Source organism: Mustela putorius, unplaced genomic scaffold (genome assembly GCF_011764305.1).
Source record: "Mustela putorius furo isolate JIRA1106 unplaced genomic scaffold, ASM1176430v1.1 tig00000166_pilon_pilon_pilon, whole genome shotgun sequence".
Lineage (NCBI taxonomy): Eukaryota > Metazoa > Chordata > Mammalia > Carnivora > Mustelidae > Mustela > Mustela putorius.
Window position 1 is genome coordinate 5,373,905 of NW_025421301.1, and position 25,532 is coordinate 5,399,436.

Sequence of the window (25,532 nt, forward strand, 5' to 3'; positions counted from 1 at the left end):
ATTTCTTAATAAATGTACAAAGTGGAGCACCCGGGTGGATCAGTGGGTTAAGCCTCTGCCCTCTGCTCAGGTCATGATCTCAGGGTCTTGGGATCGAGCCCCACATTAGGCTCTTGCTCAGCAGGGAGCCTGCTTCCCTCTCTCTCTGTGTCTGCTTCTCTGCCTACTTGTGATCTCTATCTCTCTGTCAAATAAATAAATAAGTAAATAAATCTAAAAAAAAAAAAGAAATGTACAAATCTTCTTTCTATACCAAACTGCTCTTGTGTGGTGTACTTATGGATGGACTTAGATCCAATAGCTACCCTGTAATTGGTACCATTTTCCTGAAGACTTCAAGATTGCCATTTTTAAAATACAACTATATATATTAGGTATTTGGCAAACATTAACAAATTGTCTGCCATATTAAAAAACAAAAACACAGAGTAGTTGAACAACTTATATGGAAATATTCAAATACCCTAGAGAAATTGCTTGAAGTGTAGAAAACTTTGTGTGTTTTGAATTCTTACAATAAAGTCTCCTAAAGCAGGCAACTGAAACTTTGTAAAATGGTTATTTTATAGGTAATAGGCATTTCTGCTAAACACACTTCCCTTTTTATAGAACTAAGTTATTCTTAGTTTGCTATTCTAAGATTAAATACCAAGTCGTAGGAGTTATGTCTCCCAGAATATTTGCAGACAGAAAGTGATGAGATTTCTGTAATACAGTCACACCTCAGCTCAAGCCTCCAATTACATTATGGTTCAGAAGTTCAGGTTAGTGAAAATAGCAGTGTCGAGAAAGCATTCCTAAATTATGTCTTTCTGTTCAAGAAAGTTCTGTTAACTATCTATTTAAGAGAAACACATCACCTTTTATCAAAATGTTTCCAATATTAAAGATCTGTAATACTTTAATTTCAAAAATGCTGACTTCATTCATATTAATATTTTAATGGATCACCTGAAGAGATATTAAAGTATGGAAATAAATGGAATGGAATGAATTTATCTTAGTTTATAATTTCCATAATTATAATAGTTAAGTGAATTTAGGGAAAAGACATTAGCTTCCCTAAAGTAGAGTTCGGTCATTGGCAGGTAATGTCTTTACCTCTGGGAGGAACCTGCAGCCTAAGTTGCTCTAGGAGAATGAGGGTCAGTGCTCTACATTGGTGATTCTCTACACGGGATGATTTTGTTCCCTTCTCTTCCCCAGCATCCAGTGTCTGGAGTCATTTTTGGTTGTCACAACTGGAGGAAGGGAAGGTCTGCTGGCATCCAGTGGGCAGAGAAGGATGTTGCTAATAACGTACAGTGCACCAGACAGACCCTATCAAAGCATTATCATCCAAAAATGTGAATGGTGGCAGGGCTGAGAAACCCTGCTGTACACAAAGAGAAAGCGAAAGAATTTAACTAAGAGCATTTGTCAAACAAGTGGGCTTCCTGATCTCTGGTTTGCCTTACTGTCTTTGTAGGAGCCCAACACTTAGACTTAACGTATTTGCTTCTGCAGTTCCACCAACTTGAGCAAAGCAGTTTATTTCTCAGAGGGCCTTGATTTTAACCCACTTAGTTTCTTTGAGCCTAAATTTTATCATTTAAATAAAAAGAAAGAATTGATGTTATGACTTCTATTTTCCCCAATTTTTATTTTGAATAATTTTTAAACCCACAAAAGAGTTGATAGTACAGTAGAGTGAACACGTACATACCCTCTTCTCTGATTCACCTTCATTTATATATTCCCGTATTTGTACTCTTCTTGCTGTTTCCCCATTCTGCCCTTCCTTGCTCCACTGCTTCCCTTCCCCAAGCTACCAACACTTAAAATTCACTGTGCTTTTACCTAGTAATTCCACTCCTACACATGCATCCTACAGATGTGTCCACACAGGTGCACAGTGCTGTGTGCAGCAAGGCTTGCAATGGCCAGAGAAGGGAAGCAACGCCAATGCTCGTTAATACATGACTTGTTAAATAAATAAATCGTAGGAAAAGACGCTGTTTAAAAAATAAAGAAACTCTGTTAATATGGATATAGATCTAAGATATATTGTTAAATGAAAAATATAAGGTCAGTGTATGTGTATATATATACATATATATAAATACACTATTGTAAAATAATGTAGGAGATAAATATGTATTTATAAATTTCCAGTTTCCTTGGGTATACATAAAAAAACCAGGTGGTGGGTATTAGAAAGGGCATGGATTGCATGGAGCACTGGGTGTGGTGCAAAAACAAGGAATACTGTTATGCTGAAAATTAAAAAAAAAAAAAAAACTTTGAGAGGATATGTAAGAAACAAACAAAATGATTCTCTCTGTGGGAAGAGGGATGGATAATATACCCTGAACAAGTTATTGAAACTAAATGAACATTCTCGGTCCAGAGGATTTACTGAGCATTTATAACAATTTAGATTTAGGCTAAGCATTTTTTTTTTTAACTTTTTAGCTGCCATTTGCCATGAAGGAAATCTTAAATTATTTTTTTAAAGATTTTATTTACTTATTTGACAGAGAGAGATCACAAATAGGCAGAAAGGCAGGCAGTTCAGAGAGAGGGGGAAGCAAGCTTCCCACTGAGCAGGGAGCCTGATGTGGGGCTCCATCCCAGGACGCCGGGATCACGACCTGAGCTGAAGGCAGAGGCTTAACCCGCTGAGCCACCCAGGAGCCCTGAAACCTTAAATTTTATACTTCAATTTCCTAAATCTTTTTTTGGCCTTTGGTAAAATTTTGTACATTTATTATATCTAACTACATGAACAAAATCATTGCTCTATTATGTTGAATGGAAAACTACACAAGTCGGACTTTCAAAGTGAGATTGACAGTTCTTGTATACCAGGATTGAGCTGTGATTTTAACTAATTCTGTGGGTGATCTTCTGTTAAATGCAAAGAAATTAATTTAAAAAAGAAATCCCACTAAGTAACTCCTTATTTTTTTTAATCCACAGCAAGTTGGCATTGATAAAGGTGACATTCCTGACCTCACGCAGGTAAGTGATTCTCTGAGTGCAAAGTGTAATATGCATGATAGTGTTACTCCATAGTTTGGCATAAAAGATCTTACCTAGGACATAGTCTTGTAAGCATTTAATGCATTTTGAATTTAGGCCTACCAACTTTCTTGGAAATTATTCTAGCTTGCATATTTTTTCTAGCTATTGAATGTATTTCTGGAGTTAATATGAAGATTCACCTGCCCTCATAACATAGTTTCTTCTTTATAAGCAACTGAATTTACTGTTTTGAGACCATCTTTTCATTCTTGAACTTGATTCAAAATCAAGCCTTATGTAGTAATGTTTAAAAGTGCTTTGTCTATGAATAGTGACTATTGGTAGGCATGTAGTTGGAACACTTGAAATATTCTTTCTTTTTGTTCTCCTAGTTTTCAGTATTTTGCAGGTATGAAGGAGGGGCATGAAAGAGAAACACTCTGAAATCATAGTTCTACTGATTCTTGTCTCTCCTGTGAAGCAGAGAAATTCCTACTATAAAAGAACCTTTTTCAATAAGTCATAGTGGTAGATAAGTGATTTTTCTGGGGACCATCCAGTCAGCAAAAACAATAGCAGTAGTTGCATATCAATCCTTTTATCTGTTAAGAGGGTATATTGTAGGGCTCCTAAGATGTAGAATCAAGAACCATTCACATGGGCAGAGTTACCATGTGACTTTTCTCAAAATCGGCAGGAACTATTTTTATTTAATTGACTCTTTACTCTGTTATGGTAAATTTCTATCCCAAACATGTCCTTTAACTAGAGATTTTGAGATGATAAGAGAGAATGTAGAGCTTCTATCTTATATACTAGTAATGAATGTATGGGTTTTCTGTGTTTGTAAATAAAAAGAGTCATAATAGGGAAAATTGTCACAATAAAACATGACTCCCTTTTTAATAATACCAAAATGCATATGATTGACTATCTTTGTAATCCCTTGCAGTGTTTCTATATTTGAAGTAATATTTACCTTAAATCTTTATTAAAAATTAAAGAACCCCAAAGTAATGACCTCTGTGTTTATATTATTAAAATAACCAGTTAAATACCAATAATTTTTCACAAATAAAATTCAGAAAATAATTCAGAATATGATGGCATTGTATTTTTTGTCTTTAAAAGTTGGGAGATCACTGCTTCTAGTAGACAGATATTAATATAAAATACTTTTGCTATTGTGAGAAGACAGTGTTCTTTGATCAGGTACATACCTGGATAAGGTGTTAGTATCACTTTGGATAGGCTTAAATAGTAAGTGTGCACAAGGTACTATTAAAAATCTTTTTATTAGATACAGATTTATGAATTTGATAGCACTGTAATAAAAAATGAAGACAATCAGTGTGCTTTAATTTTAAATTATTTAATGAAAATAAATATTTACATTGTAGTGTAATAAAATAGCCTAGATAAATAACACCTATTAACCTAAAGGTAGATATTAAAATATTTTGTTCAATAAATAGCTTTTGGAAATGGTAAATCATCTTTATTTCAACTGTATAGACATCTCGTACTGTGGAATAAAAGTAAAACTATATTATCAGAAAGGCTCTCAGTTAAGAAGAAAACAGGTCCTCATTTGTCTCAGTTTGTATAATATTTGAAAGAGACAAAAGTTTAAAAGGATACTTAAATATTTTTTTGTTTGAGGCACCTGGGTGGCTCAGTTGGTTAAGTGTCTGACTCTTCAACACAGGTCTTGATCTCAGGGTCATGAGTTCAGTTCAGGCCCTGCTTATTCTTTTTTTTTTTTTTTTGAAAATTGTAGTATGTCCTTGAAAGAAGGACTCACATACTTGGGTTTAATTTTGAATGTTACGATAATATTCATTATAATTTATAGATTCTCCTTCCCTGAAGAAGCAGTTGAGAGATATACTATTTAATGGTGTACGTTGTGTTATCACAACTTGGGGAACAGAAATCCTATCCTTAAGGTAAAATCTTGCTCTGGGTATTCTGTGATATTCATTATAATCTAATATTATTCTTTTCTCTGCTTTTCTTTTATGACCTTAAGAGTCACATAAACTTCCATGTAAACATTTATTTTGAAACTACCTTCTCATACTCACACAAAAAATCTCTAGTTCATTTCTCCAGTGTCTCTTTAAAATCTCAGTACAAAAGTATTTCGTGCTTTGAAATTTCTTAATAAGTAACCAAATTCTGATTTCTGTTGGGATTGTGAGTGACAGAACTAAAGATTCTCCCTAATTCTTATTTAGAGCCTCTGCCACAGGTCTGGTGGAGACTTCTCATCAGTCTGGCAACATAGACCCACTATGACAGTATGACCAGGTCTGAGCTGGATGTGAACTATTCTAGAGTTAGTCCTTTAGACAGTGTTGGACCAGGATTAATCTGGAGATGGGTCAGAGATACCTGGTTGTTTGGACTCAGTTTAATGCCTTTGAGATTAGAACCTAATCTCTGCTCTCTGCCAGATCCTCTGCGGTCAACACAGCAACTGAATCTAGCTGGGCAATGAACCAAAATACCCAGCATGGACAGGGATTAACGAGGAGATGGAGACGGGGAGGCTACCTAGCGTCTGGGAATAAGAATAGGCTGCTTGTAACTGGAAAAAAAGATTAGACTTCCTCTTGCAGCAAGGCAGAGAAGAGGAATTTAATAGATATCATTTTGGTTGGAAAATGCACAATATAAATACCAACGTGGTCATCTGTAGCCCTCTTTAAATAATTGTGCATATCATATCATCATGATTGCATTTAAATTATGAACCTCAGTGAATCTTTAATAAGTCATTCAGAAGTGCTGTATTGTATACAAAGTGGAATATGATATCAAAACTGAAATATTTCTCAGCACTTTCAAATGCTTCAAAATTTTGAACGATCCTTTTGTTGCTTTTTTTTTTTCTGTTCCATTTTAATGATGCTTTAGAATCTAAAGCATGTGAATTGTAGATGGATGCTTCCTTTTGGATCCCGGCTCACAGTCAGCTTTGAACTTGTTCCAGGATAAAGATTTTCAAAATAACATTTCCTGTTTGGCATGTGTGTGTGTGTGTGTGTACGCGCGTGTGTGCGCGCACGCACGCATGCATGAATATGCACGCACACATTCCAAATTCAAAATATCTCCTTTTATGAAAAACATCTTAGGTTTTGATGTTAGGAATTCTGGTTGATCTGAAAACTACAGGTAAAGAAAAGGTTTTTTTAAAAAAAACCTGTACCACTGATGAATCAGTTACCTGTTAACTTCCACAGAATGACTCTTCATCCTTGGGTCGGTTTTCCATTCAACTGGTCTATTGACTTGAGTATTTTTAAAAATAAGCAACTAAAGACCCTGCTAATTATAGTTTGTTCGTTTAAGTTCCTCTTATAACAGCAGAGACATTCTTAAAGTTTTGCTCATTGGAAATTTGAAACAATTTTTGCTATTTTGTCTACTACATGCCAAGATAGACTCAGTGCTATAGAGTTAGGAGGCAGTAATGTGCACATTACTATCAAAATAGGGTTTTTCCCCCCTCCAAAGCATTTAAAGAATTTATTTCTATTAGATTTCACATGTCCATAAGAAATATAAATGATGAAGCATTATTTTTTAAAGATTTTATTTATTTATTTGACAGACAAAGATCACAAGTAGGCAGAGAGGCAGGCAGAGAGAGAGGAGGAAGTAGGCTCCCCTCTGAGCAGAGAGCCTGAAGCGGGGGCTCTCTCCCAGGACCCTGGGGTCATGACCTGAGCCAAAGGCAGAGGCTTTAACCCACTGAGCCACCCAGGCACCCTGATGAAACATTTTTAAATTTTTAAGATAAAATGCTCCAAACTCAATTTTATGTGCAATTTATCACAAAATAACTCCCCTTAAAGGTGAAAGTCAATTTTGTATTCTGTACTCATGGTAAGATTTTTTTCAGCAATTGTTATTTTTGTGACTGTTACTTTATTTTAAACTTTCCATCCACAAATTCTTAAGAAACCTTGCAAAAAGAATGAAATTGCAAACTGCCTTTCTGGTTTTGGGTTTATTTGTTAAGATAAGTAAGGAAGTTTATAAAAGAAAACACAACCTCTTTTTTTGTTATCTTAAATTGTTGTGTTTTGTGACTTTAAGTAGCATTTATCCTTTTAAACAGTATTAACACAGAATCACATTTTCTTTACATTGCATTTAACATTTAGAGGACCTGTCTCTTGTAATCAGAGAGAGGTTCTGTGGCTTGATATATTTTTTCTCACTATGATCCCAGTGGGAAAAAAAAAAAATATATAGGAATATTTTGAAGTTATATGTCCAGGCTTCCTAAGTTCCATTACTATGACAATTATAGTGATTATTATTATTATGACAATTAGCATGATAATTTTGAGGTTATTGGGAATTAATTCACCTAAAAAATGTACAGCCTTTTCTGTTTTCTTGCTTTTAAGAATACAGTGTATATTCCATTTATTCATTGAATACATCTATATATTGTATTATTTGTTCCATGGAGCAAAATTTTCCTTTTATCTTAAAAATTTATTTTTTTATAACTTAGAGGTATACTCTTAGTTGCAATTTATTGGACTGTGTTGAGTAAGTCTATTTTCACCTGAGTTATATTTTTTAAATTCTAATTTGTATAACTTTCTAAATTTTTTATATCCCCCATAATCATTACTTTTTCTACTCTATAGGCCATAACTTCTTAGGTAATTCTCATAGGGCTGATTCTTTCTACCCTACGTCCATCACTTTTAGCAAGTTCAAATTTTTGTTCACTTAATTGGGGAGGGTATGTGCTATGGCGAGTTCTGTGAAGTGTGTAAACTTGGCTATTCACAGACCTGTACCCCTGGGGATAAAAATACATTATATGTTTATTTTTTAAAATTCAAAAATTAAAAATTAAAAAAGAAATAAGATAATTAAAAAATTCTGTTCACTTAATAATTTATAATAATCATATAATTACATATATAATAATCACATAATTGTTAAGATGGTTCATGAATCTATTAGTGAAGTGAAAAAGATACTAAATATCCTGAACTTTTAAAATTAAAAATTCTTAATAAGAATTTTTAATTTTAAATTAAAATTAAAATTAAATTAAAATTAAAATTAAAATTAAATTAAAAATTCTTAATAAGAATTTTCAAATTCTACTTGATTTTGTCATTATAGTTACCATGTGAAATGTACAGTTATATGAATTTCCTTGAATTCTGGGAGCTATTTTAGCAATTAGCATAAAGGTCTTCAAAATTAATTTCATATTAATTTGAAGGATAATTATTAGAATTAAATGTATCTATAAATGTGCTTAAATATTTTCATTCATGGAGTACTGTTCTCTGAATGCTTATACTGCTGTTTAGGTCTAATTTAGGTTAAAATTACTTAAAGATAACATTAAGTTTCTAATGCTTAAGGAATAGTAGGGAGGGAATACATGTATGAACTTATTATTTCTCTTTCTAATACGTAGTAAAATGCCATCGTTTTGTATTGCCTAAAATGTTAATATAAGAACAAACATTCAGGTACCTTTTAGTACAAGAGTTGAACTACATTAAATCTTCTAATACACAGTAGTTTAACATTACCACATTTACTGAAGTTATTTACTTTATTATGTATATAAATTAAATAGCTCAGTAATAAGAAAATCTTAATTGTTGTTGACGATTAAAGATGTATCCTTTTCTGCACAACTATCATTTTCACCGCCCCCAACTTTTATTTATAGTAGTAACGATTTTTCCTAACATTTCAGTCAAGTGTAGATAAATGAGATTTCACTCTACTTTCAGACCTCTGTAAGTTTGTATTTAGGCACTTGTATTTTTTTACTTGGATACAAATACCCATTCCTTTTTCCTTTTTCATGTGGTCTTGTGGAAACATATAGTAGACTCGATCTGAGTTTACTGCATATAAGTAATGTCACAGAAAAAGTCTATCCAATGTAATCTGTACACTAAAACCACGCTGTAGCACCACTGGCTGCGCAGTAGAGTTAACTGCATGTAAGACGGGCCTGTCTGAGATAACATGGGATTTAAATCTTTAAGTGCCAATAGAACCTGGAATGCAATCACCTCACATCTGTAGTGGGGTCCACCCACAGAACTCCACCACGCAAAGTTACAGTGATGTTCCAGTGTACTTACTTTGAAAGAAAGCAATGCAGACATTTATTTTTACTTTCTTATTGTAGGCTCCCAGCAGTCTTATGGAGACCCTTGAACAGCATCTAAATACATTAGAAGGAAAGAAACCCGGAAACAAGTACGCATTAGTTGTATAATTCTCAATAAGATGAAAAAAATGCTGTAGTCGTTCTTTGTAAGAATGAGATGTATCATGGTACCACTTTTACTCCTACAGTTTTAGGGTATGCTTTATTGTAATTCTTCCAGGTTTCCTCAAACATCCCGTCTGATTAACCTAGGATAGTGTGACCCCATGTAGAGGCAATCTGTCTGCAGGCTAATGCAGCATATTAGTAGTTTGTACTTAGGTTCCCTGAACTTCCTGATGTATATACTTTCCCTTACAGGGGATTGACAATATGCTGAAAAAGAGTTGTTCATGTTAAAAATTGAGTCTGTTATCATTGGGCATGAGTCACAGGTAGCCTTGAACATTCTGTTACATTACGGACCCTGTTGTGAAAAAAGCCAAGCCGCAAATAGAGTTTTCTGCATTTTAGACACTCCCCACTTGAAACATTTCGGCATGGCATGCTGCTGGTATTTTGCTCAGGATCTTTTTTATATAGTGAATATCAATCAGTCAGCAATAAGTGCAGTTTTACTAGATTTGCATACCTTTGCGCTTGGGCACATACATCTTTTTACTATTTTTCCTCATGGCATGCAAAAATTTGCAGGTTCCATTTCTTTTCTTCTCTCTGGAAAGTATCAGACCTGTCTCTTCATATGACCCAGTGCTTTCGAGTCTTTGTGCCTTGCTCAAAGATTATAAATCTGCTAGTCTTGGATGCTTATCCTCCTTGTCTGTGTGTGTGTAAATCTTACCCATCCTGGGAGGGCTATCTCATTAAGCTTTCCTTAATCATGCACTGCATGTGTTGTGGACATTTTTCCCCCACATGTGCGGTTTAGATAGATTTTCTGATTCTGAAGTTTGAGGACAATTTTATATTTCATTATCTCCACCTGTAACTGTCCCTACAGAGTCAGTTTGAAATCTGCCTGTTGGTCGCAGCTTTATGCTTGTTTCATTTCCGTTGACAGCAGAAGTTAACAGAAACAACCTATGAACTGATCATTGCAGGGTTGTATGCTGATGCTCGATTTTGCCTGGGATAACAGCCATCGAAATGCAACTCCTTTCTGTTTTCTTCTCTCTCAGCATTTGCCCAGAATCTATTCATGTCCTGATGTTACTTATTGCTTGTTGTTTCATTAGCTAAGTGTCATTTCGGTCTTCTTTTCCAAGTTAGTATAAAAATTATTGCATGTTTTAAATTTTCGACGATAGACAACACTGTAGGAAACGCTCAGGCAGTTATGGTGGAACTGTTTGGTATAATGCATGACAGGACCTCCCAGGGACTCTGTTAAGATTGTTACCACAGTGCAAGTGCAAGGTCTACCCCTCCTTCATTGTGGCCATGGATGGTCAGACTTTTATAGACAGATCGATGCCAACTAAAAAGACATGAGAGTGCATTAAGAGACACGGGAGTGAATGCATTAAGAGGCCCACTTCCAGGGATTGCTGGGGCTACTCAGTATTGGAGTATCTAAGAAGCCAAAGGAGTTGTGTAGGATTTAAGCAAAAGGAGCCAGGAAGCCTAACAAATGTCCCTGCTCCTGTGGTGAAAGGATCTTTGGTGAAGGAAAGATGTATATCCTCAGGACTTAAAGCCTCTCCCTTGACAAGGCAATGCAGAATGCTTGGTGAAGAGTCAGCTTTTCTGTATTCTTGTCCCTTCAGAGTCCCCTGCACCCTGCACAGAGCCACAGTTTCCCCGTGGTACATCTGCCAGTACTGTGGTCACCAGAAAAAGCCGCCTTCCCCGGGTGAATTTCATGAGCCCTAATTTCAAGTCTGCATTCGCCCTCTTGTGGCTGCTGGAAGCTATCTTTGGAAAACAGCTTTGTACATGTAGTTATATTTCTAAGGGTAGGGAAATAGAAATCCAGTGATCTTGTTTTGAATTACCTTTGATCATAATGTTTCTCTCTCCTTTAAAATCATTTTATGCTTGTCATTTTTCTTTTCTGAATTGGCCGAGACCACATACTAACTTGTCTTTTGCTTAGTCCCTATTTTTAAAATAAATGAACTATATATAGTAGTTAACTGTGTTCTTCTTTGTATGTTTGTGCTTACCTGGGAACTTAAGTGAAGGGTGAGTACTACATTGAGTGACTTTTTGCATTTGGTTATTACTAAAAATGCAAAAAGCACTCTTAAGACTTCACATTTGGTATTTAGAACATTTAAAACTAATTCCTGTCCATTTTTTTACACATCTGTGTTTTTTCATCATACTTTTTTGTCTCGCAAGGTGACTGGCATAAATGGTTTTACTTTATTTTGGTCTTCTCAAATCAAGGCTAACAATCTCACTTAGGTGTATGTCCATTCTTCTTAGATTTTTGAAAAAAGGTTTTTTTATTTGATTAGTAAACAGAAGATGTTCCCATGGCATATGGCAGAAGTGCCAAAGACAATGTTACAAAGAAAGTTAAAATTGTTTATCTTTAAGAAGCAGTATAAAGTGATTCTAATCTCTGAGACACTGAAGCATTTTCAAATGTCTGCTATAAAAATATGCATACTCTTTACATTTAATGGCTTTTATTCACTCATACTCATTTTTGAAGTTTTATGCAAATACTGTGTGGTATATTTGTATACTGTGTGTTTCTTTGATTCCATAAAACAAAAGAGAAATTGATTTCATTTTACATGTGGGTTTACTAAGTGCTGAGGATGCAGGAAACCTTATAAGTCGATTGTAATTAAAATTATTTGGATGACATAGATAGGTTTTTCACATCTGTATTTTGTCTTTTTGTTTGTATTCTGGCTAGCATTTATAGCCAAAATTATGTAGAGATTATTGATGTGGATAAGACATAAAAAATTCCCTCTTTTGATGACTTACTGTTAACATCCTGGAAATAAACCTTGGTATTTTCTATGTTCATCATAAAAACCCACAGATTTATTTATAGAATTTCACAGAATTTGGAATAGGACTACATGGATAATTCATTCTCTTTTAAAATTATATTTGTGCTTTATTCTTCCCAGTGCAGTTCAGTATGTACTGGATTTTTCTTGTTGAAATCATTAAAATAAGTATTAATTTTTACTAAGTGTCATTATATATATATATAAAATATTTTAGCATTTCTTATAAAGGGTGCATGACCCATGGTAGGGTAGTAGGGTGGTAAATCAATGAAGAAAGGTAAAAGGAAGAGAGGAACCCACGTGGCACGTCCATCTGAATTTGTATCAGGACAAGCTGGAATGTGAACCGAGCACAGGCTCTGGGCATCAATACAGACTCAGACTAGAGTCCTAAATCCACCATTAAAGAATGCTAAGTCTTAAGCAAACTATATACTTCTGTGAGTCTCGAGCCTTCAGATTTCAATCAGTGATTAATGATGCTTTTTAAGGCTATGGCATCATAGGGGGTACATACCTTTGGTTCTGACCACTTAGATGAAATCATGGCAAAGTCTAGGTGTGGGCCATAGGAACAGAGGTCTTTCATCCTGACAATTTAGTTTTACACAAAATAATTTTTAAGACTTTTGGCTCATTTTTTATACAAAGAGTACATGCATTCTTATTCTAAAATTCAAATAAAACTCAAATAATACAGAAATACCAGTGCCTGCAAAATGCCAGGTACTGTGTAAAGGGCAGGATTCCCTTCAAAGAATTTACCCTGTAGTGCAAAAACAGACAAATAGAGAAATAAGATACAATGCGGTAAGTGGAATGGTGATTAGACAGAGACAGACTTTAATTTATTTGCTTAGTCGATGGGGTAACTACAAGTGTCATTTAGTAATGGTGCTCATATAGGAGCTTGGCAAATGATTTTGTGTCAGTTATGATATTTATACTTAGGTTTGAGGATGATAATTTTTAATAGCAGGTATTTGCAAATAAGGTTGAACATAAAAAGTATTAATGTGAAGTGTATTATTAAATCTGTTTTGCTACACTCAATAAAACAAAAATTCATGATATTGTACAAAGTGTCAGTTACTAAATCTCTGCTAATTTTTTTGGCTAGTGCTTCTTGTGTTGTTTTCTCTGTAGATGAGTAGAAAGCTGTCCCTGCCATGCTCTAAGACTCTGACAGTAGGCTTCCTATCAAAATATTTTTTATTTTATTTTATCATTAATTTATTTTTCACCAACGGGGTTGGTAAAATGTAAGCTGTTTAGGTAGTCGTTTCTGAAACCCTTTGCTAGAAATGATGTACAGGTCAGTGCTAGCAATAATCTCACTTAAAAAAAAAATTTACTCCTTTCCAATTTTTCCTCACTTCCTTAGAAACAAGCATTGAGGCTACTGTTCTTTTTCAAGCTCCCACCAGTCCTGACAGGATAATGGGAATATTTTCCATAATAGCTTTCATTGCAGCCATGAAGAAAACAAACCAGGAGTATATATGTGGAAGTCGAGACACATTTCAGGCACACGGCTCATAAGGATTTTTAAAATTCCGGTGTTCTTTTAATGTATCACAATTATGATTAAATAAATCACAGTGTACCTTAACGACTTTTCTAACTTTTAAAAGTAATGAACCAGAGGGTTGTTTTTTTTTTTTTTTTTAATTCTGTAAAGCCTTATTTTCCCCAAGTCTGGGCAACATTTTTGAAATTCTAATTTTTGTTGGATGCAGGCAATAATGATCAACTCGAAAAATTAAGTTACTAAAAGTAGAGAAAAAAACATCTGTTTTAAGAACTTGTAATACCTAGCAATTAACATTGAAAAAGGATGTCATAATTGAGTGAAGGATAAATTATTTTTTTAAAAAATAGTTTATCCATTGCTAAAACATCTGTGTGTAAACTAGTTAATGCTTGTCCAGGTGATATCAAACTTAAATGCTTCTACAAATGTATCCATGTATATTCGGTTTTAATTTTTTTTGTTTGCCTTTTAGATCTGGTGCTCCCTCTCCGTTAAGTAAGGTAAGTTGGCTGTTTGTTTTGTTTTGACCATTTTAGGAATTTTTGAATGTACAGTTCAGTGGCATTACATACATTCATTTTGTTGTACAACCATCACTATTGTCCATTTCTGGAACTTTGTCATCAAAACTGGAACTCTGCACCCTTTCAACACTAATTCCACATGCTTCTCCTCAGCCCCAGGCAACCACCTTCTACTTTATGACTCTATGAATTTGACTACTCTGGTTACCTCAGATAAGTGGAATCATACAGTGTCTGGCCTTTTTTGACTGGCTTATTTTATTTAACGTAATATCTTGGGGGATTTATTTTTGCTGTAGCATATGTCAGAATTTCCTTCCTTTTTAAGTCTGAATAATACTCCATTGTATGGGGGTGCATGGGTGGCCCAGTCAGTTAAGCGTCTGCCTTTGGTGCAAGTCATGATTCCAGGGTCTTGAGATCAAGTCCCACACTGGGCTCCTTGCTCAGTAGTGAGTCTGCTGCTCCCTCTCACTTTGCCCCTCCCCATCTCTCTCTCTCTCTCAGTCTCAAATAAGTAGATAAAATCTTTAAAAGAAAAACATTCCATTGTATGTATACATACATTTACTTCTTCCATCCGTCAGTAGGCCACTTGGGTTGTCTTCACCTTTCGGCTGTTGTAAATAATGCTGTTGTGTGAACATTGGTATATAAATACCTGTTTGAGTTCCTGCTTTCAGTTTTTCAGGTATCTACTCAAAAGTGGAATTTCTGAGTCTTTATGGTAATTTTATTTTTAATTATTTGAGGAACAGAAAGGTAAATTTTGTGTATTCTATTTTATATTAGTTTCTCTATCTAGTGTAGTATAGCAGTGTCTACATAGTCCTCTATTTGGACTAAGTTTTTTTTTTTAAGTAGGAGAAATTTTCATACATTTATATTACAACTGAAAACAAACTAGTTACAAAGAACATACATATTCTAAATCCCAGCCTTGTGAGATAGAACACATAATTTTATATGTGTTTGAATGATAAAGAAGTCAGTTGTGGTTGAGTGTCTTTCTGCAAGCTTGCCTTTTAGACACTTCACTGTCATAATTTTAATAACTCTTTCTCCTCCCTCTTTTTTTAATCATACGGAAGGACAGGATTGGATTATGGTTATCAGTGACAATAGTACTTATTTCCCTAGGTCTGTAGCTCACATTTGCCATCGTGTTTTTCAGACAAAAATGTAATAAATGTGCTCTTTCCTCTGTGATAAATTTCCATTCTGTGTTTGCTGTTATTACAGACATGAAGGATGTCATTATGATGGCACTGGTGGTTTCCAGATACCCTGTACTGTGTCAGTATCTGGCTGGCTGCCTAAGAGTCCCTCCAGCAGCTCAAGCCAACAAAAAGCTCCTTGATGATTCTAATGTAAAACTGGGTTTAAAGTCATTATGTCTACAGGAAAAATTCCAATGTACGACTGCAGAATAGAGTGTGGTAAAAATTAATGGCATCATTGGGGATGGTCTATTTCTACATTTTGGCCAAATTGAATTTTATTGACATTTTCTTTTTGTAATAACAGGATTCTTCTGGTTCTGTTTCCTAGCTCTCTCATTTCTTCAGGGCTTATTGTTACAGAGCAGTTTTTAGTGAGCCTTTGAAGACCTTCATTATACATTTATGTTGGTAGCTTCATTGTTGGTTTTAAGTTCTCAGTGGTAACTTCATAAACATTACTTTCTAAGCTTATTTACATGTTTTGGTCTGAAAAAACCCACAGATTTCTTTTAGAAGAGTTGTCAGTGTATACAGTGGAGAACATACAAATTAAATTTGTTTGGTCTTTTCTATTCCTTTGATGATCTTTCATATTCCATTCAAAAATTTTGAATTTTTGCTAAAGAGAAAGGCCTGAGTTGACGTTTTCTGAGCGGCAGTATCCATACTGCTCATGAGTTGCTAAATGCTTAACATTTGTACATCTATTGAATTTTGACTTCTTGGTTCTCGGACAAGTAGATACTAGACAAATACTACTTAAGTCTGAAAACCCCTCACTATAATCTCCTCAGTCCTTTTTCTTAATCTATACTTTTTGAAACTTTCTTTAAGTTTGGTCTCTTTGAAATTAGGTGTCTCTTTATAGCAGTATCTGATAGCCTTTGGTTGGTCTTGGTCTTCATGTTTTACTTGCTGTTTATCACATTTTCATTCACAGTAACTATCAGTGGATTGGTTTGAGATGACCCTTTAATCTTTCTCTTGTAAATACATGGAGAATTAAATATACCACATAAAGGGAAATGGAATTAGAATAGTTACCTCAACAAAAATCTTAATTTTTAATATATTAACTGACTATTAAGTTCTCTTTTAAAAAATAAACTAGTACAGGACAATAAATGTTAGATTTTATTTCACTTTTTAAATTTTATCTATGTTGTATTAGTGATAGAATATAGTCATGTTACCTTTAAACTGTCAGTGACCTGAGTCTTACTTATAAATTGTTCACTGCCGTCTGTGAACTATTTCAAAAGTTTGATTTCTAGAACTTAAAGACACTTGAGAAGATGTTATGTGAATTCTGGTTAGGATGCAAAGGAAGAAGAATGTCCTTGGTTTTATAGTGGTTATTCCAATTGATAATTGTCTTCATTTTTAGCAGCTGGTAAGATCTTTCCTGCTAATTTTATGTTTAGGAAATACCAGTTAGCCTTGATATAAATTACATAAGTGGAAGTCATTGCACTGTTAAGCCATATATTTTAAACATAATTTTATATAACTTGCATTTAACTTTTAAAATTTGAAAACTGTGTTGTCCAATATTGATTATTTATTATAGTTCTCCATCTCAAATTTTCTTGAGTTTTTTTCCTCCCACAAGGAGTTACCAAAAAATGGCTGCAAATGTCAGAGGTCTGCAAAGTGGCGGTCCTGTTGCTGTGTCCTTTAGATTCGCGTTTGACTAGAGTGTGTTGTGCATCTTCACTTTCAGTCTTCTCCAGCCACAACTGTTACGTCTCCTAATTCTACACCAGCTAAAACTATTGATACATCCCCACCGGTTGATTTATTTGCAACTGCGTCTGCAGCTGTCCCTGTCAGGTTAGTTAATGAGTATGCACTGAGCTGTTTATTAGTATTTTGATTAGGCTTTTGTTTTATTTTTTATGGACTTAACCCACATGTTTTCACAAAATGAAAGCTAGTCCTAATAGCATATGCTAGTTTGGGTCATATTTAAGTTCACATTTTCTATAGTTCTCTAGGCCTGTATTCTCAAAGCATCAGAAAGACCTAAGCTGTAGAAATGATCTTCTTGCTCCCACATTTAGGAAAGGAGGTAGAAGAATGGTACACACACTTCAGAGTCTTCTGAAGTTGTGAAGATGTGGGAAAAAAAAAAACAAAAAAAAAACTTTGCAGCTCTAGGCCCGTTAGCTGGTGCCTATGAGGATTTCTTGACGCTGGTGATACGAAGGGAACACGGGGATCTTCCTAATCAGCTTTTATAGCACCTAAAGGCCAGAAGAGTAGTGAGAAGGTGGAGACACTGTGTGTTGGGTAAAATCTCAGGGCTGCCTCAGATGAAACCCCAACTCTCAGTGGTTTCCTCAGATAATAATTTTAGGTCGCCTTTTGTTTGGTTCTTTCGTCTTGAGAGGATGTATCTGTGACTGATTATGAATGCCCTATATTTGGAGACCTGAATTTTGAACTGAGCAATAAATCCATGCCGTGTACCCATATTAACTATGTGTGTTACCCTTACTTGCTTAATTCTGCTGTTTGTAATCACAAATTGATAAAACCAAGTCTTTTTTGCCTCTATACTAAGATAAATTGCCTCTTCTCAAAGCTTTGATTCAGGTCTTAATCATATGTTTCCCTATCCTGGCTCTTAGACCGTTGTGTTTATGAAAAGGAAATCAAAACTAAGCTGTTTCAGGTTGTTTGAAATTTTTTAAAAAATTGATTTTTTAAGATCTAATTTATCTTTAGAAAGGAAAAGCTGAAATTGCTATTTGTGAAGAAAAGTGGGGAATCTGGCACCCCGGTGGCTTGGTACATGGTCTGGTAACCTGCAGGTCAGTGTTTCAAACCTGAATGAAACACCTGGGGCCATATTAAAATAAAGATTCTTATATAGAAGATAGGAGTAAACCCCAAATTCTGTACTTCTAACAGTGTCTCAGGATGTTACTAGTTTGAAGACCACACTTTGAATAGCAGAGCTCTAGGCTCCTCCTTGGAACTTCTGTAGATGGAGGAGCTTTGAAAAACACAGCCCTATCTGAATGAGAATAAAAAATACAGAAGTATTTTAGGTGAGTCCTCTTTTAGGCAAACTTGATATGTTATAGTTTAACTTAGAAAAAAAGGTTTATTAGTGATTATTCATTTTAATATTCTTTGCTTTATAAATAAATTCTTAAAGCAAGAATTTTTTTCCATACAAAATTTTTAGAAAATAGAGAAAAGGGAAAGATTACCCCTAAATCTCTTACTCTAATACCTTTAATATTTGGAATATGCTTCCTTTTATCACAGTCCTCTTAACCAGCATTTCAGCTGCTGCTCAGTGGACATTAACATATTTTTTAAAATAATTAACATATTTTATTTTTAAAAAAACCCTTAATTGAAGGATTTTGGTTTTCCCCTTTAATTTCTGGTTTATTTGTTGAGTGGCCCTGTGCTTAAAGAATGGTTTACCTGTGTTATTGTGTAGAGAGCAGAAGTTGGCAAACTATGGCCTATGGGTGAAACTAACCCACTGTCTGTTTTTATAAATAAAGTTTTATTGGAACAAAGGCACGTTCATTTGTTCATATTTCATGCTATACTGGCAGAGTCAAATAGTGATAGACAATCTAGCCCACAAACCTAAAATATTTAGCTTCTGGCCCTTTACACAGTAGTTTGCCAACCCTTGGGTTAGAAGAACATATGCTATACTTTCCAAAATATTATTCTCTTATTGGATTTAAAGATTCCAAAATCTTTAATGCTTTCGGCATCAGTCTTCATTTAAAAACACCTCTACATTATAAAATTCTAAAATCTGATTTTGAAATTGTATTGTCCTTTCAGCACTTCTAAACCATCTAGTGATCTTCTGGACCTCCAGCCAGACTTTTCTTCTGGAGGGGCAGCAGCAGCCGCAGCACCAGCGCCACCGCCACCTTCTGGAGGAGCCACGGCATGGGGAGGTGAGTGAAATGAGACAGCCATGCTGTTTTTCTATTCAGTTGTTTTTATTCAGGCTGTTGTTGTTATACTTACCTTCTGGTTGTCCAAAATGTTGCTGGAAACTTGGAGAGAAAATGCTAAAAATGGCACCTATTGGTTTAAGTATATACTGAGAGAGAGACAGACAGTCTCTCTGTAGTAGTCATATAGTTTTTATTTTAAGAGTTGAAATGAGGGCAGTATTTTTCTTTGTTATTCTAAAATTCTGATTATTTTTAACAATTGGTCTCTAGAGAGAGTCAGGCATTAGAGGATTAGAGGATTAGGTGTTCCTGTGAACTTTTGAGATTACTCAAAGGCAGCACCTCTAATTTGATTTGTTCAGGTGTAGCCTCCTTCCTGAATTCCTATATGCCTAAATTGGTTTTAATTCATATTGTATTTGACTTCAAGCAGTTGAAATCTGGTATACAGTCTTGTTTGTGCTGGAAAAGATCCATACTCAGCTAACTGAAAAGAATCACTTTTCTAAGTGCTTGATCCCCATTTTTATTCATGGATCTTGAAAAAATTAAAATTTTATAAGCATTTGATTAAAAAGAAAATTAAATAATAATATAAAAATAAGTTAATTGTTTTCAGTGCTACACTGAGTTGGTTTTAAATACTTTGTCTATTGTACCAAAATATCAAAATAAAAATTTTTTAACTTTAAAAATGACTAATACAACTATAGAAACAACACAGGGGGAACAACATAAGCAAGGCGGTAGGAGGTACCCCATCATAGCTCCCCATAGCAAAAATAATTTTGGCAGCAATTCATGGAAAAAGTGCCTTTTGGGGAGCTTTGAGAACCAGATAGGAGGTTGTAAAACCCCAATGGAACCTAAGATCAAGGAAGGTTGTTTTGAGAAGGCAGGCCTATATCCAGATTGGAGACTCACCAACCTTGGCCCTAGCTACCGATCTAGAAATACCACCATGCCCCTCTGGATGCATTTATAGTCCTGTTTGGCCTTGGTCCTGCCATCAGCAACATTTACCAAGGGACCCAGAAAGAGCCATGTTTGCCCTTGCCTTAGGTAACAGGTCTGCTGACCTTGGTCTTAGCTGTGAATTCTGAAATGGCCTATGACTCAGTTCCAGCCTTTCTCAGTCATGGTCTGGGAACAGTCAGTCCTGCCTGCCCAGGAATCCGGCAACAGACACCCCTATCCCTGCCTCCAGAGGCAATCCCACTGACATTGGTCCTAACTATGGACTTTAAAGCAGCCCTCTGACTTGGTCTCAGCTCCATTCAGCTATGGTCCAGGACTACACCTGCCTACCCAGGGACCCGGTGAGAGCCACACCTATCCATGCACTTGCTAACCAGCCCACCATCTGTGGCCTCAAAGGCAGACCCTGAAATGGACTCTTATCTCAGTTCTAGCCCTACTCACCAAGGTCCTGAAGGTCCACCCAGGAATGAGGCAGACCCAAACCCATCCAAGCTCCTGGCAAGAGGCCCGCCAACTGTGGGCATCACAGCATTTCCAGCAGGTAGCCACATGACGCAGCTATATCCCCACTCAGTTGTGATTCTGTTACAATACTCTGGGCAGTGTCATTAGTGCAGAGCAGGTGAAGGTCTTTACCTGCCAAAATGAGTCTTTAAAGACTGGAAGAGCTGCTTACTTCTTCAAATGCACAGACACCAACACAAGACTACATGGATTACAAAAAATCATGGAAACAAACATGACACCACCAAAGGAAGCTCATAATACTCTAATAGCTGGCACCAAAAATATGGAGATCTATAAATTGCCTGACAAAGAATTCAGCATAGTCATCTTAATGAAGCTCAGTGAGATGCAAGAGAACAGAAATAGACAAAATAGACAACAAACATAGTCAAGAAAACAGTGCATGAACAAAATGAGAAGTTTAATAGAAAGATAGAGGCTATTAGAAAGAACTAAACAGAAATCTAGAGCTGCAGAATATAATGACTCAACTGAAAAACTCAATAGAGAGCTTCAACAACAAACTTAATCAGACAGAATAAAGTATCAGCAAACTCAAAGATAGATCATTAGAAGATACTAATTAGGGGAACAAAACAGGAAAAGAATGAAGAAAGCACATGGGACCTGTGGTTGCTATCAAATGAATGTATATTTGCATCAAGGGAATCCCAGAAGGAGAAGACAGAAAAAGAGGAACAAAAAGCTTTTTTGTTTATTTATTTAAAGAAATAATGACTGAACACTTCCCAAATGGATAGACATGGATATGGACATTCATATCTGTGATATTCAAAAGTCCCCAAGCAAGATAATTCAAAGAAGGCACAGTATAACCAAATTGACAAAAGTCAAAGACAAAAAGAAAATCTTGAGAACAGTAAGAGTAAAGCCATTTGTCATATAGAAAGGAACCCTGATAAGGCTATCAGCACATTTCTCAGCAGAAACCTTGCCTGCCATGACTAAGTAGGATGATACACTCAAAGCACGGGAAGGAAAAATAAAAACTTCAACCAAGAGTACTGTACCCACCAAAGTTGTCCTTCAGAAATGGAAAGATGAAGAATTTCCTCCACAAATAAAGGCTAAGGAAGTTCATTACCACTAGCCATGCCTCATAAGAAATGTTAAAGGAGTTCTTCAAATTAAAACAAAAGCCTATTAAGTACCAATATGAAAACATATGGAAGAATAAAGCTCACTGGTAAAGGTAAGTATAAGGTCAAATTCAGAATACTCTATTACTGTGGTGGTAGTAGGTAAATCGCTTTTAACTCTAGTATAAAAGTTAAAAGAATTCAAAATAACTAAAGCTACCATAATTTGTTAATATAAACACAATATGTAAAAGTTGTGATATCAATACATAAAATGTCAGGGGTGGGGAAGAAGACTAGGAGTGTAGACTTTTGGTATATGGTTGAAGTTCTTAGCTTAAAATGTAATGTTAAAACTATAAGCTATTTTGTACAAGACTCATGATAAACACACACAAAAAAACCCACCTCTACTAGATACTCAAAAGATAGAAAGGAATCAAAGCATACCACTAAGGAAGATCAACAAGTCACAAAAGAAGACTGAGAGAGAAAGAAAGGAAGAGAGGAAGTACAGAATGGTCAGAAAACAGTGAACAAAATGGCAATAATAAGTCCTTACATATCAGTAATTACTTTAAATGTAAATGCATTAAGTTCCCCAAATCAAAAGACACAGAGTGGTTCAACGAGTATTTTAAACAGAAACACAAGATCCAATAATATGCTGCCTATGAGACTCATTTTAACTTTCAGGACACACATAGGTAAAGTGAAGTGATAGAAAAAAGATATTACATGCAAATGATAATCAAGAGAGAGCAATATTGGCTCTACTTTTATCAGACAAAATAGATTTTTGGTCAAAAAACTATCCAAGACACAGAGAAGATCACTGTATTATATAATGATAAAAAGATCAACCCATCAAGATGATATAACAATTATAAATACTCACACACACACACTCTAAACATTGGAACACCTAAATATATAAAATAAATATTAGAGAACTAAGGGGAGAAAGAGCCACACAATAACAGTAGAGGACTTTTTTATGCCACTTTCAACAATGGATAGATAATCCAGGCAGAAAATCAATAAGGAAACAGAGGACTTGATAACTTTATTCCAAAAGGGTTCAACTGACATATACAGAACATTCCACTCAACACAGAAGAGTAGGGGCGCCTGGGTGGTTCAGTGGGTTAAAGCCTCTGCCTTCGGCTCAGGTAATGGTCCCAGGGTCCTGGGATCGAGCCCCGCATCGGGCTCTCTGCTCGGCAGGGAGCCTGCTTCCTCCTCTCTCTCTGCCTGCCTCTCTGTCTATTTGTGATCTCTGTCTGTAAAAATAAATAAATAAAATCTTAAAAAAAAAAAACACAGAAGAGTAAACATTTTTCTCAAGCACATATGGTACACTCTCCAGGATAGATTGTAAGTTAGGGCACTAAACAAATCTTAGCAAGTTAAAGAAGACTGAAGTCCTATGAAGTATCATTTCCAATCTCAGTGGTATGAAACTAGAAATTAGTAACAAAGGGAAAATTGGAACATTCACAAATATGTGGAGATTAAACAACATACTCCTGACCAACTAATGGGTCAAAGAAAAAACTGAAATGAAATCAGAAAGTATCTTGAAACAAATGAAAATGGCATCATCTGAGTGGCTTAGTTCATTAAGCATCTGCCTTTGGGGTCCTGGACTTGAGCCCTGCATCAGGCTCCCTGTTCTGTAGGGAAATCTGCTTCTCTATCTCCCTCTGCCTGCCGCTCCCCCTGCTTGTGCTCTTGCTTGCTCTCTCTCTCTCTCCCCACCACAATAAAGAGATAAAATCATTAAAAAAAGAAACAGATGAAAATGAAAAAATAACATACCAAAACCTATAAGATGCTGCAAAGCAGCTCTAAGAGGGAAGTTTATAGTGGTAAATGCCTACATTAAGAAGAAGAAAGATCTCAAATACGCAAGCTAGCTTTATACCTCAAGGAACTAGAAAAAGAACAAACTAATCCCAACATTAACAGAAGGAAAGAAATAATAAAGATTAGACCAGAAATAAATGAAGTAGAAACTAGATAGACAATAGAAAAGATCAGTGAAACTAAGAATTGTTTTTTTAATAAACAAAATGACAAACCTTTAGCTAGACTAAACAAGAAAAACGGAGCAAAAACTCAAAATTATAAATGAAAGAGGAAATATTACACCTAATATTATAAAAGTTCAAAAGGCCTTAAGAGACTACTGTGAATGATTATATGCCATCATATCAATAATCCAGAAAAATGACTAAATACCTAGATACATAGGACTGACTGAGACAGAACCATGAAGAAATAGAAAATCTGAACAGACCCATATGAGTAAGGAAACTGAAACATGAATCAAAAACTCCCAACAAAGAAAAACACATGACCAGATAGCTTCACAAGTGAATTCTACCCAACATTTAAACAAGAATTAATGCCAGTCCTTCTCTAATTCTTCCAAAACATTGAAAAGGAGGAAACACTTCCAAACTCATTTTTGAGACCTGTAATAACCTCAGACCAAAGCTAGATAGGGACCCTGCAAGAAAAGGAAATTACAGGCCAATAACCTTGATGAGCAAAAATGCAAAAATGCTTTATAAAATATTAGCAAACCAAATTCCATAATATATTATAAGGATCATACACCATAATCAAGTTGGATTTATCCCTGGGATATAAGGATGATTCAATGTATACAAAACAGTAAACATGATATATAGTATTACAGAATGAAGGATAAAAGTTGTATGATCTCATTGTACCTAGGTACCCCTGTTGGTTAAGCCTCCAACTCTTGATCTTAGCTTAGGTCTTGATCTCAGGGTTGTGAGTTCAAGCCCCTTGTTGGGCTCCACACTGGGCATGGAGTCTTCTTTAAAACAAAAAACCATATGATCTCTATAATCATATGATCTCAGTAGATGTGGGAAAAGCACCAACAGGTTTTAACATCCCTTTTTGATAAAAATTCTTGACAAATTATAAGTAGAGGGAATGTACCTCAATGTTATAAAGGCCATATATGATCAGCTCACAGCTAACATCAGACTCAATGGTGAAAAGCTGAAACCTTTTTCTCTTAAGATTAGGGACAAGGATGCCCCTCTCCATTTCTATTCAACATAGTACTGGAAGTCTTAGCAAGAGAAATTAGACAAGAAAAAGAAATTAAAGCATCCAAACAGGAAAGGAAGAAGCAAAATTGTCTCTGCAGATGACATACTCTTGTGTGTATAAAACCCTGAAGACTCTACCAAAAAGCTGTTAGAATAAATAAATTCAGTAAAGTTGCAGGATACACAATCGACATACAAAAATAAATTGCATTTCTATACACTAGCAACAAATTATCTGAAAAAGTGAGGAAAACAATTTCATTTACAGTAGCATCAAAAGGATGTAGGAGTTAATTTATCAAGGACATGAAAGATCTGTACACTGAACTATTAAACATTGATGAGAGAAATTGAAAACACAAAACTGGTGTTTCTGTATTCCTGTATTCATGGATTGGAAAAGTTAATATTGTCAAAATGTCCATATTACTTAAAGTAATCTATACATTCAGTGAA

General features: G+C 35.1%; 1 protein-coding gene across 15 annotated transcripts in view; it reads left to right on the forward strand.

Annotated features, from left to right (window-relative positions):
• The window catches only part of SNAP91 (synaptosome associated protein 91), a 152,486-nt gene that overhangs the window by 65,893 nt on the left and 61,061 nt on the right, over positions 1-25,532 (forward strand). For 10 of the 15 annotated variants that reach the window (XM_045075874.1, XM_045075872.1, XM_013046380.2 and 7 more), the window contains exons 9-14: positions 2,962-3,003; positions 9,209-9,279; positions 11,369-11,374; positions 14,175-14,202; positions 17,173-17,282; positions 19,272-19,390. In XM_045075874.1, the coding sequence (XP_044931809.1) occupies positions 2,962-3,003; positions 9,209-9,279; positions 11,369-11,374; positions 14,175-14,202; positions 17,173-17,282; positions 19,272-19,390 (376 nt within the window). The remainder of the gene's footprint in view (positions 1-2,961; positions 3,004-9,208; positions 9,280-11,368; positions 11,375-14,174; positions 14,203-17,172; positions 17,283-19,271; positions 19,391-25,532) is intronic. The other 5 variants (XM_045075875.1, XM_045075876.1, XM_045075882.1 and 2 more) reach the window with 1 other exon arrangement.